The sequence below is a fragment of the Rhinolophus hipposideros genome (assembly GCF_964194185.1).
Source record: "Rhinolophus hipposideros genome assembly, chromosome: 8".
NCBI classification, from domain to species: domain Eukaryota; kingdom Metazoa; phylum Chordata; class Mammalia; order Chiroptera; family Rhinolophidae; genus Rhinolophus; species Rhinolophus hipposideros.
This window is the reverse complement of record NC_138054.1, coordinates 37,553,740-37,571,504: the sequence shown is the minus strand read 5'-3', so window position 1 is coordinate 37,571,504 and position 17,765 is coordinate 37,553,740. Positions and strand designations below refer to the sequence as shown.

Below are 17,765 nucleotides of genomic sequence, written 5' to 3'. Positions count from 1 at the left end.
GATACTAACAGTGTTTATTGTATAATATTGTTTTGAGGAGAAACTATGAAAATGCATGTTGTTGCACAGTGTCACGTACATACTTGTACCAGAAATGTTAGCTATTAGTTTTATTGCAATTTTTTATGAATAATTGCCATTCCATGCATGCCTATATGCGGGCTATACAGGGAACAAAAGATCATTTTCATGTGCTCACAAAAAATCATATTTGTTTTTGTTTTCTCTGTCTCTTTCTTTTCGGCAGGGAAATGGAAACTTAAGGGCACCTGGCATGCTGCTAGCTGATTGGTTGCTGCTTTGACTTTCACTTTCCTTTCTTTCAGAGAGAAGCCAGGGATATTAGCAGAACCTTCTGTCTCCAAACTGTGGCTGGTCCATAAATCAGTCAGAGCAGCTAATAACTACAATTAAGCCCGATCCAACTCCTAAAAACAGGTAAGTGACTTCCTGCCATCCAATGTTTCCTAACTGTGTGTGAAGAAAATGGCCTGTTTTCCTTTTTTTTTTTTCCTGTTTTCCTTTTTTTGAAAAAAAAAAGAGTTTCAGAATGAAATTGCTGCTAATGATCATATTTTTGTCTTTCATTTATTTTGCTTCTTAATGAAAATTTCAAGCACAGGGAACTATAGAGAATAAATGAACTGTAGTGTAATTGCAATATATTTGTGTCAGATTTTTATTTTGTCTTATTGCTTCAGTTGGATGTATTTTCTTCTGACTACTTCTTCCTTGAAGTATGTTTAACCTGCAGTTAACCTGAAATTTTTAATTTCAGATATATAGATTTTTAAGTCCAGAATATATTTTTGTCTTTTTTATTTTTTACATTTTTGATGTCAACCTTTCGATCTTATCTTTTAGTTATTTGAACAAACCAAGCATAGGTATTTAAATATATGTGTGAGTAAGTCCAATGTCAGTATGGGTTTATTTCTATTTTCTGTTTTTTTTTTGTCCTCTTGGTTTTCTATCATGTTGTTTTGTTTGCTCTCCCCTGTTTATGATCAGTGTAAAGCATTGAATATTAAAAATATATATATATATTGTAGAGATAGTTTGAAGCTAGAAATGTTCTCTTCATCTAGGCAAGATTTATTTTGCATCCATCATGCAGCTAGAGGCACTGGTAATTTTCATTTATCTTAACCCACTCATAGATTGAGGTCACTAGAAGTCTGTTTACTTCCAGTCCACCTACCCTCATTTTTTCCCTGTGGCTTTTCAGAATCTTAACCCACAGCCTGGGGAGACTTGGCAAGCATCTTCCTTGTTGTGCCGTATTTCCCTATCTCTCTGAGTTTAGCAAACATTTTGGTTGATTTCTCAGCCTCTTGGGTACTTCTAAAGTTGATAGATGCACCTGAGGGAAATGTACTCCCACAGGCCAACCTTACCTCTGTATTCACTTCTTTTCCAAATCTTAGCCAGTAACATAATTCTTCACTGCTTTGTTAGCTCCCCAATGCTTTCAAATATATGTGTTTTGCAGTTTGTCCTGCATTTCTAGTTTTTTTTTATTGAAAGAATTGGCATGATGGCTAATGGTCTATTCTGCTATGCTAGGACCTCCATATCTGTTAATACTTTTCATATTTTAGTTTCTTTCTTTGTGGGCTGTTTTCTGTATAAATTCCTCATTTCCATCTTCCAATACATGGGTTGGCAAACTATGGCTTGTATGCCATAGTTTTTGTAAAGAAAGTTTTATTGGAACACAATCATGCCCATGTGTCTATATATTGTCTATGACGGCTTTTGCATTGCATTGGCAAAGTTGAGTAATCCGGGAGAGACCATAAAGCTTAAAATATTTACTATCCATCATTAAGAAAAAGTTTACTGATCCCTATTCTGACTTATTTTTGTTAAATATTCTTTATCTAATCTGTAGTTTTTCTATTGACTTAAAATAATTAAATTATTTTTTAATTTCCAAATTATCTTTTTTTCATATCTACCTATTATCGTTACATTTCTATTGCCTTATAATCCAAATAACATGTTTTAATTGGATCAGAGAAAAAAAACAACTCACTGGAACTAGAAGCAGAAATCTGTACTATAAATTACTACACTATACTGTCTCTTAACCTATTATTTCTTTTTCTATTAGATACAGAACAATGGCAGTGACGACCAGATTGACATGGAATGAGGAAAAAAGTCTGCAAAAGCTGCTTGGAAATGTTTCCTTGAGTCTTCTTTATAAGTCTAGTGTCCATGGATATAGCATTAAAGATATGCTTGCTAGGTGCAGTTGTCAGGGATCCACTATAACAGTGATTTACTATGGGGACAATATTTTTGGAGCCTTTTTACTTGAGCATTATCCAAAAATAGGTCAAGGTATTAGAAAGCAAAATTCTGCCTTCTTTTTTTCATTGCAAAATAATAAAACAACTGCATTTTTAAATACATCACTGAAAATTACTGATGAAGAATTGGCATTTCATTCCTCTAATAATGAGGAATGGTTCTCTTTAGTTCCAAAGACATGCAAAGTGTGGATACTTAATTCGTTAACAACAGAATTAGGAATGAATAGTTTTAATCCCTATTCATATAGGGAATGTGAAGTCTTTCGAGTTGAAGGTTTGTTGAATTACATAATCCTACATTCTCATTCTTGTCTTTGTGTTTGATAGGTCATAATTGATGTAGAAACAGAAAGAAAAATGACAGGAACAAACAAACTTTATGTCACCACATTTCTCTTTCATAAACTTCAAAATGAAACCTGGGAGGCTGGAAAGTATAGGTGTAAGTTGAGAAGTTTAAGTGGTGAGATGGAGATGAAGGGAGGAAGGAGAGGAGGAGGAGGAGAAAAGAGACCCCACTATCAGAGAAGATCTATTTGATGATACCTTTTGGGTCAGTCCTAGGACCTCTAGGCATAGTCATGTGAGAGTTTCCAGAGTGAGTTAATGTGTTGAGAAAATAGTTTCCCCTCTTTTCCTCACTATGCTACCAACCCTAACTCTTAACTGACTAGCTCAGCCCTAGGTTATGCAAGCACACTTAGTGCCCTATTTAGAGGTTAGACTTGGCCACATTTGACCAGATTTTTAAAAGGGAAGCAAAGAGGATTAAAAAATTACTGTGTTGTGTTTATTTCCTATAGGAATTAAGAATGAGGCCAACTATATTAGCAGGATAACAGGAGCCACAGAGTAAGTTAGGTTCTTGGACTATCTGTTACTTATTTCATTTAGATCAATTGTATAAATGGCACTGACAATGATATACTAAGATAAAAATCACCTGGAGTGATAAACTTGAATTATAATGTTACTAATGTAATATGTTCAAGGCAATTTAGAAGAGCAAAAACAAAACACTACCGACTGTGATACTTTAAAAATCCACCTGATGACAATTTGACTTCAGGTTTTATTTTGGACCTGTTATGTTCAAAGTTTCCCAGACAGAGTCTAGATGACTATTTTAGATAATGCCTCTGAATCCTTTCCTTGAGAATAAAGTTTTTTGGAGACCTTCAGTAAATTTTCAAAATAAAGCTTCCTTTCTCCAATTCATAGGTAAATACCTGCATTGTGTATGTTTTACTTTTTTTTTTTTTATAGAAAATAGTGTGGTATATTCTTGTTATAAAACATTTGTAGGTTGTTGACATGTACTTATAAAATTTGCTCCTGATAACACATAAAAACATATAACTAAATAAACCATGCGTAATAAATCCAAGGCAAATTATATACAAAGAAGCAAAATAAGTAGAATATATTCATGTTGAAAGAACTAATATTGAAATAATACTGATAGAAAAGGCATTTTCTTATAACTCCATGGCAAGGACAAAGCAAACAGCCATTTTTCACCTTGCAATAAGTTTAACAACCAATCAACAACACTGCTCTGATGGCCTATCAAGAATGGCCATGCCATACATAAGAAATGCTGTATGCAAATACTTTTACTAACCGAAAAAACAAATATTAATAGTTTCAAATGCAGGGTCTTGTATAATTGTATTCTGGTCGGAGAGGCTGTCAGGAGCACATATTTTTATTTCTTCTTAATATAATATTATTACTGAAAATAAGAATTCATTTTCAGTGTTGTTGATATTTTCATTAGATTTATGTGGCTTAAAGCTAATAGTTTGACAGTGATGTAGTTGTTGGTTAGTGTTTAACTTTAGTCAGATATAGACTAATACATTTTTTTCTTCAAGCACAAAGCACATAACCTTAGACCATTTCAAATCATGATGTAGATGTTAATATAAAAATAATAACTAAGTAATTAAAACATACTTTTAAAATTGGAGTAAAGAAGCTTCAGAAGAATTATGCTAATCTTTATGGAAGTTTGACTGTTGTATTTAATGATTGCATTTTAACAGGTACAAAAATATGCTCCTAGCAGACCTCAGAGCCTACAAACCCTACGCGGGCTTGGTTTCAGAAATTCGTATTCTTCTGCTGGGTCCAGTTGGGTCTGGAAAGTCCAGTTTTTTCAATTCAGTGAAGTCTATTTTCCAAGGCCATGTGACTCGCCAAGCCACAGTGGGGTCTGATATCACCAGCATTACTGAAATGGTAAGTTATTTCAGGATTTCCTGAGAATTTTTATAGATTACAATTATTGGTTTGTTAATTCTTTTGCCATTTTCTCTCAGAACAGTAACTTCTTAATATACAAACAATTAAGTGCTAAATCAAATGTAAAACAGGAGTAAAAGTTGAATGAGAATTGCCTCTATGGAGTTATCTAGACAACCTTTCCATTTTTATGGATACAGGAAGTAATTATATGAAGAACGGTTTTTAGTACTTGAAAAAAAAACCACAATTTTAAAAACTTTGTGGAAATCTTCATTCTTTATATTTGATGTATTTTTTTACTCATGTCCCATATGGTTTTATCTGGATTGAATTGATTTCCTTTCTATAATAAAATAATGAGAATTATTTTAATATACTATAATAATTTTCCATCATGTAGACGATTCTATAAGAAATGTTAATGAACGGCAAAATTGGTATGCACTTGGGGTGGGGTTGAACCTTCACAGGATAAATCTGTAAAAGCTCCTACAAACATTATCTTATTTGTAAACAAACATATTTAAGGAAATAAGAACTAATACTATTTTTAAACTGTTAATCTAAAGATTTATAAATTATGATGCAATATGAATCTAGAATCTGCCATTCTATGCTTGTCAAAATGTTATCATACAAACAAACTAATGAAAAAATAGAAAATTTCGTAATCAAGCTATGTTTATCTGTAATTGCTACAACCTAATATTGTTATCTTCTTAGTACTATGCTGTATATTGTCTGTGCAAAATTTAGCATAAAACAGTAATGGTTCATTTTAGTCTTGTGTCTCATTCAGTAACTAAAAGCATTTTTTTAGGACTTTCAAAAATCACATCTTGTTTTTTGATGTTGTCCAGACACTATCCACTTGAGTGGCTTAATTTCAATATTTCAACCTAGTCTTAGAAGCCAAGGCAAGATACTACAACGGCAATTCAATACGTTAATCATTGATTGAAATATTTCTGTTTTCTAAATATTGTGTTGGCAATTGCGACCTAAATACAAATAATACTTGGTCCCTTTGCTAAGGGATCTCAGAGACCCATGTAAGTAATAAACAAATAAATACTATTCAGTTTAATAGATGCTGTAATAGAGGTAGTCAATCAGGATAGAATTTCTCTCCTTTCTTTTTCCGTTGAAAATTCCAAAGGCATTGCTTTAAGATAAGATGTAGATCCTGAACTCTAAATGAAATCCGGATACTATGTAAACTGAAAAAGTATAGGACAGAATATTCGTGAGGGAAGCAGAATATTTTGTTGTTCAGAGACCCTTCTTTTTGAAGAATTGAAGTTGCCTATAAAATCAAGGAAACAGATTAATAGTCAATGAAACCACGAATGTGTATACTGACCTTAAAATATAAATGTACTTAAGTGTGTAACTCGAATGCTTTGTGTAATTTCTTTCATATTGAGGCAGTCCTATTCATTTAGATCAAAATCTCCAATGGGATCACTCTTAGGCATTTTATGGACCAGTGGGAGTTTTTGACTCCATCACAGATTACAGTAGGTCATAGAGGGGTTTTAAACTTCCTGGTTTGGAATGGGAAAATTGATTAAAGTGTCGTCTGGTGTCTTAAGGTAGTGCATCTCAAAATGAGGTTTGTGGAACCCTGGGGATCTCTGAGACCCTTTTAGGGGATCTGTGAGTTCAAAACTCTTTTTATAATAATAATACTAAGATGCTTTTTGCCTTTTCTAGTGGAGTGACATTTGACCTAATCATACAAATGTAGTTTTATCTATCGACACCTTAGTACTAATCAAGCAATGGCACCAAACACTACTAGTAGTCACTATATTCTTTCCTACTACTGAGCTTGCAGTAAACACAAACAAAATGCCAGTTTTACATAAGAATAAAATTGTCCTAATTGAATTAGTAACCATTACTGATTTTATTTAAACTTAACTTTTAAGTGCACATCACTGCCAGATTTCATGCGATGAAATGGTAAGTGTATATAAAGTGCTTCTAATGCATATCAAAGCATGGTAGTTGTTGAGCAAAGGCACTGGTGTGATTGCATTATGAGCTGGACTTTTCTCAAGTAACATAATTTTAATTGAAAAGACAACTGACAGACTTGCTTATTCATACTTGGATATTTGGTAGACATTTTTAAAAAAAATGTACAAAGTAAACCGATCACCCCAACAAAAACAACCAGCATTGCTTGTTGCTAATTATAATATTAATATTTGAGCTGTTAAGAAAATATAATAACTTTAAGAAACTTGTATGCACCACTCTGAACTTGATAGCTTTCCAACACTTATCTGATGAGATTAATGGTAGTATTAACAAATATTATGGTTTAATATGATACAATAAAACGTGCCAATATTTAGAAGATTAGATAAGCCAGTGAACCAATATTTTCAAATAGACAATGCATCAGGTTACAAAATCATGTGTGGATACAAGATATATTCAAAGTGTAAGATATACATTGAATTTAATGTAACAGTATGAAAATGTCATAGATTCCACGTTGCAGCCAACCTTTTGGAAATTATCACTTGTTGAGCTTTGATGTATTATTAATGAGGAATATCTACAATTCTCTGAAAGCTGTTAAACACTTTCTCCTTTTCCTACTACATTTACGTGTGTGAAGCCAGATTTGCTTTATACGCGTATACTTTGTCCAAAAGGATATATCACAACAGATTGAATGCAGTGGCAGATTTGAGAATCCAGCTATCTTCTATTAATCCAGGCATTACAGAGAATGGCAAAAGTAAATCAATCCCTCTTTTGTATAATGTTTTTGGAGAGTAATTTTGTTTTTTTTCATGGAAATCTTATTTAGCTTAACATGTAATAGATTCATAATTGCATTTTAAAATGACAAACATTTAAAATTCTTTCAGTTTTAATTTCCAATATGTTAAATATCAATAGAGATAACCCATATCTTTGGGATCATCAATGATTTTTAAGAGTCTAAGGTGATACTAAGACCAAAATGTTTGAGGACAACAGTGTCAAAATATTGATCTCCAGTATTCCTATTGTCGTGTCTTGAACACTAGTTGAAGAATGCAAGTTTACACTTGACATATATATATATTTTTTACAGTACAGAATATATTCTATTAAAGATGGAAAAGAGGGCAAATCTCTGCCATTTATGCTATGTGATTCCATGGGGCTAGATGAAAACGACGCAGTAGGGTTGTGTATGGGTGACATACCCCATATCTTAAAAGGCTGCATGCCAGACAGATATCAGGTAAGAACTCTTTATTCTCCAAAACATTTCAAATAATTTGTATTATGCTTTTTGTTGAATTTTTACTCCATAAAGTAGGTTCAACTATCATACTGTGGTTTCAACATCAAGCCACACTACTGTGCTTTAAATGAGTAAGTACTCATGTAAGTATAGTAGAGTAGTAACAGCTCTTCTCCTCTATAGCATTAATACAGCCAAAAAGCAGGATTCTACTCATACAGCTTCCAGGAAAAGGTCGGGAGGAGGTTGTATTTATATCACTCTACTATGATGTAAAATAATAGAGAAGTAGTAATTCAATCTCTTACACATTTTTGATCACTTAGACAACACATTGGAACATTTTTTGTTGAAGTGTGATGTTATACTATAAATACTTAGGCTTCATTACTTAAATACTATTTACATACCTAGATCCAAGGGTTGGCTATCCCACTAATTAGATGTGTACTAATATTCATAGGAAAGTCATATCTCACAGGGTTGCTGAGAAGATTAAATGAGGTGATGTATTCTACATTCTCAAAATGTTAACCATTATTATCACCTTTTTTTAGATACTGAGTAAAATATAGTCAACTTCAATTTCTAAACAGTAACTTTCTTTGCCTCTCAATTGTCCTTGATTGGAAACCTTAACTATGTACTAATTTATTTAAAGATCATTTATTAACAACATAATTTGTGTCAGACACTATGCTAGTTACTAGAAACACACAGCTGAACAAGAACATAATTCTTATCCTCATGTAGCTGACAATTTAAGAAGACATGAAGATATAGGGAGGAAGAACAAAGCAGAAAGATGGGAGAAATCATGGGCATACTAACGTCTTCATTTTTCACAGCAGAGAGTCAATCAGTTCAGCCCAACACTGAAACATATAGTTAAAAAAATAATGAATCCAGTCTTTTGCTATGTTTTGTAATCTATTTTCCTAATCCTAGAAAGATTATTGTCTTATAGCAAGACAATATTAACTTGAAATTTGGTATTTCTTCTGTTTTTTAGCTTCTTTTTCTTTTGTAAAATTATAAGAAATTATAGTATTCTAGTTTAAATGACATTTTCAATATATTTTTCTCTCTCCTTTTCTCTCTACCCATTTGTTCATCTATGTATGCAAAATGCTTAGAGAGGAGTCTTAAATGATGTGTAACAATGGTAATGACAGCTTTTTCTGGAGACTGGGATTTTAAGTTAACTTAAAAAAAAAGGTTGTATTTTCCTAAAATATTTTCATTATGGATAATGTAAATTATGGAGAATTATAATTTTTACCAAAGCAATGAAGTGGTTTTTCTCTAAAAACCCCCAACATGATGGTGTTATGTTTAAAGTGGAGAGAAAGTATAGGAGGGATACCACTGATTAATCTGAGGAAGGAGTAGCTGGGAGGAGGGAAAATTTTGGGTTGGACGTTAGCGGTGCTCGTGTTTGAAGCATGAATTGTGTCTCGAAGAATTGAGCAGAGATTGTCTAAATGTTACCTTATGTTTCTATAACAGTTCAGTCCACATCAACCAATTACATCCAGGCATCCTAACTTTATCATCTCTCCATCACTGAAGGATAGGATTCATTGTGTGGCGTACGTCTTAGATATCAACTCTATCAATGATCTGTCCTCTAAAATGGTGGCAACGTTCAAACAAGTTCAAAAAGAAGTATTAAAGTGTGGTGAGTCTCACTCATCAATTTTTTTTATCTTGAAATAATTAGAGATTCGCAGGAAGTCGCAAAGAGTACTGAAAGGTCCCAATATACCCTTTATCCAATTTCCTAAGCCCTGGGTTGGTTGGTGGAAACAGCAGGCAGTGAACATAGGCTAGGCAGACTGAATGAAAGGCCCTAAATCCTAGTTTTCAGTCCTTCAAGACTAGAATGGCCATAATTTTTGACATGTGTAATTTTTCTATGGCTTGATAGGGGACTCACCACCCCACATTGTGTGACTAGACCAGGAAAATCAAAACCAGGAAATTGACAGTTATAATTTGTGTGTTTGTCATTTTATCACATGTGTAGATTCATGTAACCATTACTGTAATCAAGATACAAAACTATTCCATCACCACAAAACTCTCCCTATGGTACCCCTAATTTCCCACCATCCCTAATTCTTGGCAACTGCTAATCTCTTCTCTATCTCTGTAATTTTGTCATTTTAAGGATGTTATATAAATGGAATCACATAGTATGTCACCTTTTGACAATGGGTTTTTTCTCTAAGACTCATATTTTGTGAGGTCTATTGAAGTTGTACTTATTGTTCTTTTTTTTATTGTTTACTAATATTGCCTGATATAGATATACTACAGTTTGTTTAACCATTCTCTATCAAAGGACATTTTGATTGCTTTTTGTTTCTGGCCATTGAAAATAAAGCTCCTATGAACATTAGTGTGTACAGGTTTTTGTGTAGACGTTAGTTTTCATTCATCTGGGATAATTCCCCAGCAGTGTGATTGCTGGGTCTTACGGTAAATATGTGTTTAATTTTTTAAAGAAATCACTAAACTACTCTTTAGAATAACTGGATATTTTATATTCCTACAAGCATTATATGGGAGATTCAGTTTCTCTGCATTCTTGGTAGTATTTGGCATTGGTGCTATAAATAAACATTTAACTCTTTTAATAGGTTTGTAGAGATTGCTCACCATGGTCTTAATTTACATTGCCCTAATGACTAATTACATCGAACATCTTTTCATGTGCTTATTTGCTTCTGTATATCTTCTTCAGTGAAACAGCTCCACATCTTTGGTCTGTTTTCTGATTAGGCTGGTTTTTTTTTTTTTTTTTTTTTTCCTGTTGAGTTTGAAGAGATATAAAAATTCTGGACTTGAGTCAATTGTCTGATACATTACTTGCCAATGGTTTCTTCCAGTGCATAGTTGTCTTTTAATTATTTTAACTGAGGTTTTCACAAAACAAAAATTTAAAAATTTTGGCAAACTCCAATTTACCATTTTTTTCTTTTAAGAATCATACTTTTCATTTTGTGCCTAAAAACTCTTCAGTGATCTTTAGATTCCCCCAAATTTTTGTTTTCTTTTAAAAGTTTTACAGTCTTATGCTTTACATTTGGATTATTACCCATTTTGAATTAAATTTTGTATAAAATGTGAGGTTTATTTTATTTTACTAATTTTTGTTTATGGACATCCAATTGCTCCAGCACCATTTGTTGAAAAGACTATCATTTCTCCATTGAATTGCTTTTAGTCCATTGTCGAATATCAATTGTCTTTATTTGTGTGCATCTGTTTCTGGGTTCACTATTCTGTTTCATTGATCTATGTGTTTATTCTTCCACCAACACTACACAGTCTATTATTGTAACTATATAATAATATAGTAGGCCATAATTTGGATAAAAGGGATTCCTCATACTTCATTCTTATTTGTCAAAATTGTTTTAGTTCCTTTGCATTTCCATGGGAATTTTAGAATTACTTTGTTTATTTCTATAAAAAATCTCGATGGAATATTGATAACAATTACATTAAACCTGTGTATCAATTTTGGGAGAATTGACATTTTTCTGTTGTGCCTTCCAGTCCATGAGCATAGTCTGTCTCTATTTATTTAGATATTTGATTTCTTTGATTAGTGCTCTGAGGTTTTCAACATCCAAATCCTATTTTTTTTATTAGATTAACATCTAACTATTTAATTTTTTTGAATGCATTTATGTCATTATTTGTAATTTTGGTTTTTACATGCAATAGAATTTTGTATATAGATCTTGTTTCCTGTGACCTTGCTGGATTCTCTCATTAGTTCTAGAAAATTTGTTGTTGTTGATTCCTTGGGATTTTGATGCCGTCTCTAATAGGCACAATTTTATTTATTTTTTTCTAATACATATGCCCTTTATTTTCTTTTCTTGTCTTATTGCCCTGGTTAGGACTTCTAATACTGTGTTGAAAAATAGTGATGAGAGCAGACACCCTTGTCTTATTTCTGATCTTAGTCGGAACGTATTCAATGTTTCACCATTGTGACGTCAGCTATGTTTATATATATATACAAATATAATATATATACACATTATATATATATATATATAATATATATATACATTTTATATACATATAAAATGTATTCTTTATCAAATTGGGGAAGTTCTTTATTCTTAGTTCTCTGTGACTTCTTTATTTCTTTTTTTTGTCGTGAATGGTTGCTAAATTTTGTTAAATAGTTTTTCTCCATAGATTGATATAATAATGGGATCCACCCCCCACTCTAGCCTGTTAATATATGGTGGATTACATTGACTGATTTTGAATCTTGAATCAACCTTGTCTCCTTAGAAGAAAAAACATGTATTCATAGTGTACAATTATTTTGTATATTGATGAATCTTGTTTAATAATTTATTAAGAATTTTTGCATCTATATTAATGAGAGATATTGGTCTGTAGTTTTCTTTGTCAGGTTTTGGTATCAGGGTAATACCTCATAAAATGAGTTGGGAAGTGTCCTTCCATTTTCTGGAAGAAATTGTGTAGGATTGGTGTTAATTTCTCTTTAAATGTTTGGTAGCATTCTCCAGTGAAACCATCTGGGCCTGGAGATTTCTTTTTCAGAAAATTTTAAAACCAGAAATTCAATTTTAAAATAGTTGTAAAGCTATTATAATAAAATGATCTATTTCACATTAGGTGAGTTGTGGTAGTTTGTAGTTTTAGTCTATTTTGTATAAGTCGTCAAATTTACGTGTGTAGAATTGTTCATAGCATTACTCTTTGTATGTCTGTGGAGTCTGTAGATATATCCCTCGTCTTTCCTGGTTATGGTGATTTGTGTCTTCTCTTTTATTTTTAGTTTTTTTTTTGTCCATTTTTTTTGTCAACCTCCAGAAAGAGGTTTGTCAACTTTATTGATCTTTTCAAGGAACGATGTTTTCGTTTCATTGATATTTTAAATTTTGGTTTGTTTGTTTACAATTTATTTATTGATTTCTGCTCTTTGCGATTTCTTTCATCTTCTTGATTTGGGTCTAATTTGCTCTTCTTTTTTCTAGTTTCTTGAGGTAGGAACTTAGATGATTGACTTTGGCCTTTTCCTCTTTTCAGTTATAAATATTGAGTGCTACATATTTGCCTGTCAGCATTGCTTTAGTTATGTCCCACAAATGTTGGTATATTTTCATTATCATCCAATTTAATATATATTTTTATTTTTATTGAGATTTCCTCTTGACTTATGAATTATTTAAAGTACACTGTTTAGCTTTCAAATTCTTGGAGTTTTTCCTGTTACCATCCTGTTACTGACTGCTAGATTGGTTCCACTGTGGTCAAAAGACACTCTGTCTGGTTTAAATTCTTTAAAATTGTTTGAAGTTTGATTTATGGTTCAAGATATAGTATATCTTGATAAATGTTCCATGTGTGCTTGAAAATAATGTGTGTTCTGCTGATATTCGGGGATATGTTCTACGAATGTCAATTAGATTAGATTTTTCTTGTTTTATGGTATGACAAGTTATTCCTGATTATATCTTGGATATTTTGGGTATTATAGTTTGTGACTCTGGATCTTATTTAAATGTTGTGTTTCAGCACACCTCTTCTGACACTGTGCTGATAGGAGTGAAAGTACAGGTTCCCCACGAGGCTTTGTTTGATACCTTTTGTGGGGCAGGGGAGAGCACTTTGTTATTGAGGGGGCTAGGAGTCTCCTTAGGCTCGGTGAATGATGGTTATAGTTTCAGTTTCTCACTTGGCCCCCTCTGTCACTTGTAGAGAGGGAGAGGTCCACCTTATTATTGTATTTGGGTAGAAGTCTGGGATTCCTAAGTATCTTCCATTGACACCATAAAGGGGGACCTAGCACACCGCAAGTATAAAAGCCCTTGCTCCCTCTTTGCTCTTCCTCTATGATACTACCCTGGCAGGGGATAGTACTTGGAAAAGGGAAGAGATGCTTCCTGTGGGTGGGACTGAGGTTATTTCTGTGGTGTTTGACTGAGATAGTATAGCTATTGTCCGAAAGTTTTCTGTCTTGCTAGGCTGTGCCTTTCCTCGTGCTTTGCCTAGAGAGAACAGATTTCTTTACCCTTCTTTTCCTTTCCCTTTCTTTCCTTTCCCTTCCCTTCCCGTCCCGTCCCGTCCCGTCCCGTCCCGTCTTTTACTTTCCCTACTTTTCTTTTCTTTGCAACTTCAACTATTATTTACTAGTTATAGACTTCTCCAGCAGCTAATATGGGATATATGAAATAGAAGGAAAACTTAGAGAACTTACCACCACATTGTTCCTTGGATTCTAAGGTCCCTAGCAAGTCTGCCTTCTTTTCCTTACCTTTCAATTTTTATATTTGATTTATATATAATGTCCAGTGTTTTTTAGCTGTACTTAGCAGGAAGAATAGTATATCTCCTCTATTTGGTCCTGAACTGGATGGAAGTCCTCTTACTGAGCTTCCAAAAAGTTTTAGTATAAAGACTTCTTTGGGCATTTATACTCTAGAGCCTCATTGTTTAGTATACCAATAGAACGATCACTTATATTAAAGTTCTGAAAAACAGCATGTATAGTTTAAAATATAGAGCATAGTCTTAGTGGCTAAGTAAACCTGGATTTTTTAATAGTCATAACTTTTGATCTTCAAAAAGTTAACTTAAGTGCACTGAATTTTAGTCTCCTCTTCTGTAAAATGGGCACAATAAATTCTTTATCTAAAGATGGTCATGAACATTATATATGCTCACTGTAAGTATATAAGCATGTATAACCATTTAACAGCTCTAAAATTATGGTGGAGTTTGGATAAGACTTTGTTACAGAAGTACTCAGATTTGAAATGAGTTTTTTAAGGACATACAACTACATACCATGCTAGGTGACAATGCCTAAAACATCTAATTGTGCTGATTTTAGCACTTCTAGGAAAATACTGCCTTAATTTGGAAAGAGAAGAATTGCATTGTAACGGAAGTTGGGAAAAATTATATGTGTCAATTGAGTCCTGCCCTCTACAAGAGGCCAGGTTTTATTAATAATTGGCCAGCTTTGCTAGTTATTCATCTGGGACTTGAATAGAGAGAAGCCAGTAAAGGCAATCATTGAGTAATAGAAATCACAAACACAAGACTTCTGTAAGGAGGAACTTCTAAAAACTCTGCTACAGGAGTGTCAGGGGCATCCTGGACATCTCAATTTTATAATATTTTTTTCCTAGGGAAGCAGTTGTTGGTAAAGCAGAACTTTGATTAGGTTAGAAGCCCAGTGTGATTTACTCATCTCATCTCTGTGATTTGAGGGAGAAGCCAAGAGGTCTTTAGAAGTGTGAAAACAGTGCACTTTGCTTTTATAAATGCTTACACACAACCCTCACTTTCTTTCTTAGGGCTCTTTTTCATTCACAGGATCCAGCAACCACCTTTTCCCCACCTGGCCACTTTAAAATATGCTATTTGAAGGGAATAGTAGATGATTACAACTTAGTGTGCATTTAATTGCATTTAGAATGATCGCTCATGTTGGAAGAAAAAGATAATTTCTCCTGAGAAGAACTTCATGTACCATATTGAGATGTATTGGGGATATGTCATTCTCCAAATCTTAAAATCGTCCTACAAAGTACTGCTTTTGTACATATTTAATTAACTTGTTGACACAATGCTGATTACGATATAAAATAACTGATTTATCTACTTGATATAGGTACAGCACAAGTAGTCTTGCTTACTAAAGTGAATAATTACCATGATGTTCTTCAAGACAACTTTTTAAACATGAAAAAATCTATGACTTCTCAAAGCCAGGTAAAGAATACTGTTTGTAACCAGCTATTATTGTAATAGTGTTATACTGTGTGTGTGTGTGTGTGTGTGTGTGTGTTTGTGTGTGCACGTGCGCGACACTCACACTACATATTCACAGGTAAATAAAAAATGGATCAATTGCCTGGTTAACTCAAGTTTATACCCTATTTTAAAACTAATTATCTGAATTATAATTATATTCTGAAGATAGTTTATCAAGCCATTGTTTTTTTGGTTTCTTTCTTGAATTGTATTTAAATTCAGTCAAATTTCAGATATAAAACTTACATTTGTTAAATTAATTTTTCCACAGGTAGTCAATGTCCACAAAATGCTAAACATTCCTATTTCTAATATCTTGATGGTTGAGAATTATGCTTCAGTGTGGGAGCCGGACCCTGTAAAAGACATTCTGATCCTCTCTGTGCTGAGGCAGATGTTACGAGCTGCAGATACTTCTTTAGAGGACATGCCTCTTGAGGAAACAGGTAATCTAGCCTCTTTCTGCTCCTCTCATTAAGCACTGGTGCTTTTTGAAAAACCCTAAGCTGTACCTCAGTTGGATAGCTGATGCCCATCTGCCTGCCCTAGTGCTAACAGTCATGTTAGGACATGTATTTTGTTTCTACTGTTTTTTGTTTTGTTTCCAGGTGAAATTTTGGGACAGTCCAAGCTCTGCATGTGAGATGAGTTGCGATTCTGCCAGTTGGCCCAAACCTGAATCAGCATGCCTCAATTAGAGCCAATCTCTGCTGACAGCCTCCTTGAGACTCTGCTTTCATTCATGTTTTGCTTGCAGTCCCTGAGAGCATCTAACTGACTGTTACTTCTAGGATCAGTCATACCTCAACCCCAAAGGCCAACTCTGAGCAGTGGTGGGCTAAGATATGCCCTACTGCAAACCACCCTTCATATTTCTGCACAATTTACAATTTAATTTCTGTGGCACCTTCCTAAACCTCCCCAGCAAAATTAATTATTTTCTTATCTAGTAATCTATAGCACTTTATTTACAATTCTATGTGAGTAGAAATCATATTGAATAATAATTATAAAATGATTACATAAATATCTGTTTCCCTATATAGACTGAATTCTTCAAGATGTCGGGTTTGGATTTTACTTACCTTTGTATTCACAGTACTTAACACAGTGTCTGGCAGGGAGCAAGCATACCTGTCATGCATTCCTCCCAACCTCCCCAGAGGAATAACATGTACTTAAAAATTTTATCCTTATAAAAGGGAAAACTGGGAAAGAATGGAATGCTGGAGAGAAGAAATGGAAATAAAGGAAGGAGAATGTTTCACTTATCTCTGCATAAAAGTATGAATTTAAGTTAATTAAAAAGAGCAAATATTTCTTAAGGACTTAGATCTTATTTCTGTAAAAAAATAAATTTTATTCCTCTAATAAACTCATGCTTGATTTTTATTAATTGAATTCCAAGCCATCCTAGCCAGATCTCCAAAGCAGAGCGATCAAATCAAATTACTAGTACAAGTCAGTACGAAGTCTGTCTTATACAAATGCTCCCAAATGATTTCAACATTTTCTGGGCAGCTGCAGAAGTAAGGACTCTTAATAAAGAAAAAAGGAATTCCAAAAGACAGTTTTCAGATTTCCCCCCTAAAACCTTCTTAACTCTCTTATCTAAATTTCTTAAAGAGTTTTTTCAAATGAATATGCTTTGGTTCAATAGTTATCTATATTAAAGCAACCTAATTTATGTTTAATCAGAATTATTATCTTCTTTGAGAAGTCCTAGGTATTACAAGGGAAAGAATTCCTTAGAGTTATGGAAAAAGGAATATTTTCTAAAGCACAGCTGTAGGTGAAACTGTGCTCAAATGAATGTTCAGGAGCTATGGTTCAATGGAAGAGATGGACAGGATCTTTTAAGAAGATCTAGGAATAGAATTGTCGTAGTGAAGAGTAGAGCCAGAGGTACACACTGGGAACAGAATCAGCCAGTGTGGTTATGGTATGGATCTAGGGAGTGATACACATAAATCCAAAAAGAAAAATGTGTTTGTCTCCATGTAATTCAGGGAAAAACAAGCCATGATCATCGTAGTTTGAGAGAAACTAAAGGTGATTGAAGACCCACCGTTGTCCACACCAGGTGTGGGGCCATAACTCCAGGGTGGAGTCAG

At 33.4% G+C, this 17,765-nt stretch overlaps 1 protein-coding gene across 9 annotated transcripts; it reads left to right on the top strand.

Annotated features, from left to right (window-relative positions):
* Positions 1–309: 309 nt before the first annotated feature.
* Positions 310–17,343, top strand: IFI44L (interferon induced protein 44 like). 9 transcript variants are annotated; one of them, XM_081057139.1, is made up of 10 exons: positions 325–438; positions 2,117–2,166; positions 2,649–2,763; positions 3,125–3,173; positions 4,370–4,565; positions 7,672–7,824; positions 9,337–9,508; positions 15,509–15,609; positions 15,923–16,097; positions 16,260–17,029. In XM_081057139.1, exons 5-10 carry the CDS (start codon positions 4,380–4,382, stop codon positions 16,292–16,294), a joined length of 822 nt encoding a protein of 273 aa, XP_080913265.1. In that variant the 5' UTR covers positions 325–438; positions 2,117–2,166; positions 2,649–2,763; positions 3,125–3,173; positions 4,370–4,379; the 3' UTR covers positions 16,295–17,029. The 9 variants fall into 9 exon arrangements, with proteins under 9 accessions (XP_080913262.1, XP_080913263.1, XP_080913257.1 ...); XM_081057136.1 differs by lacking the exon at positions 2,649–2,763 and having other exon boundaries at positions 310–438; positions 2,117–2,595; positions 9,400–9,508; positions 16,260–17,343; XM_081057137.1 differs by lacking the exon at positions 2,649–2,763 and having other exon boundaries at positions 315–438; positions 9,400–9,508.
* Positions 17,344–17,765: the final 422 nt, after the last annotated feature.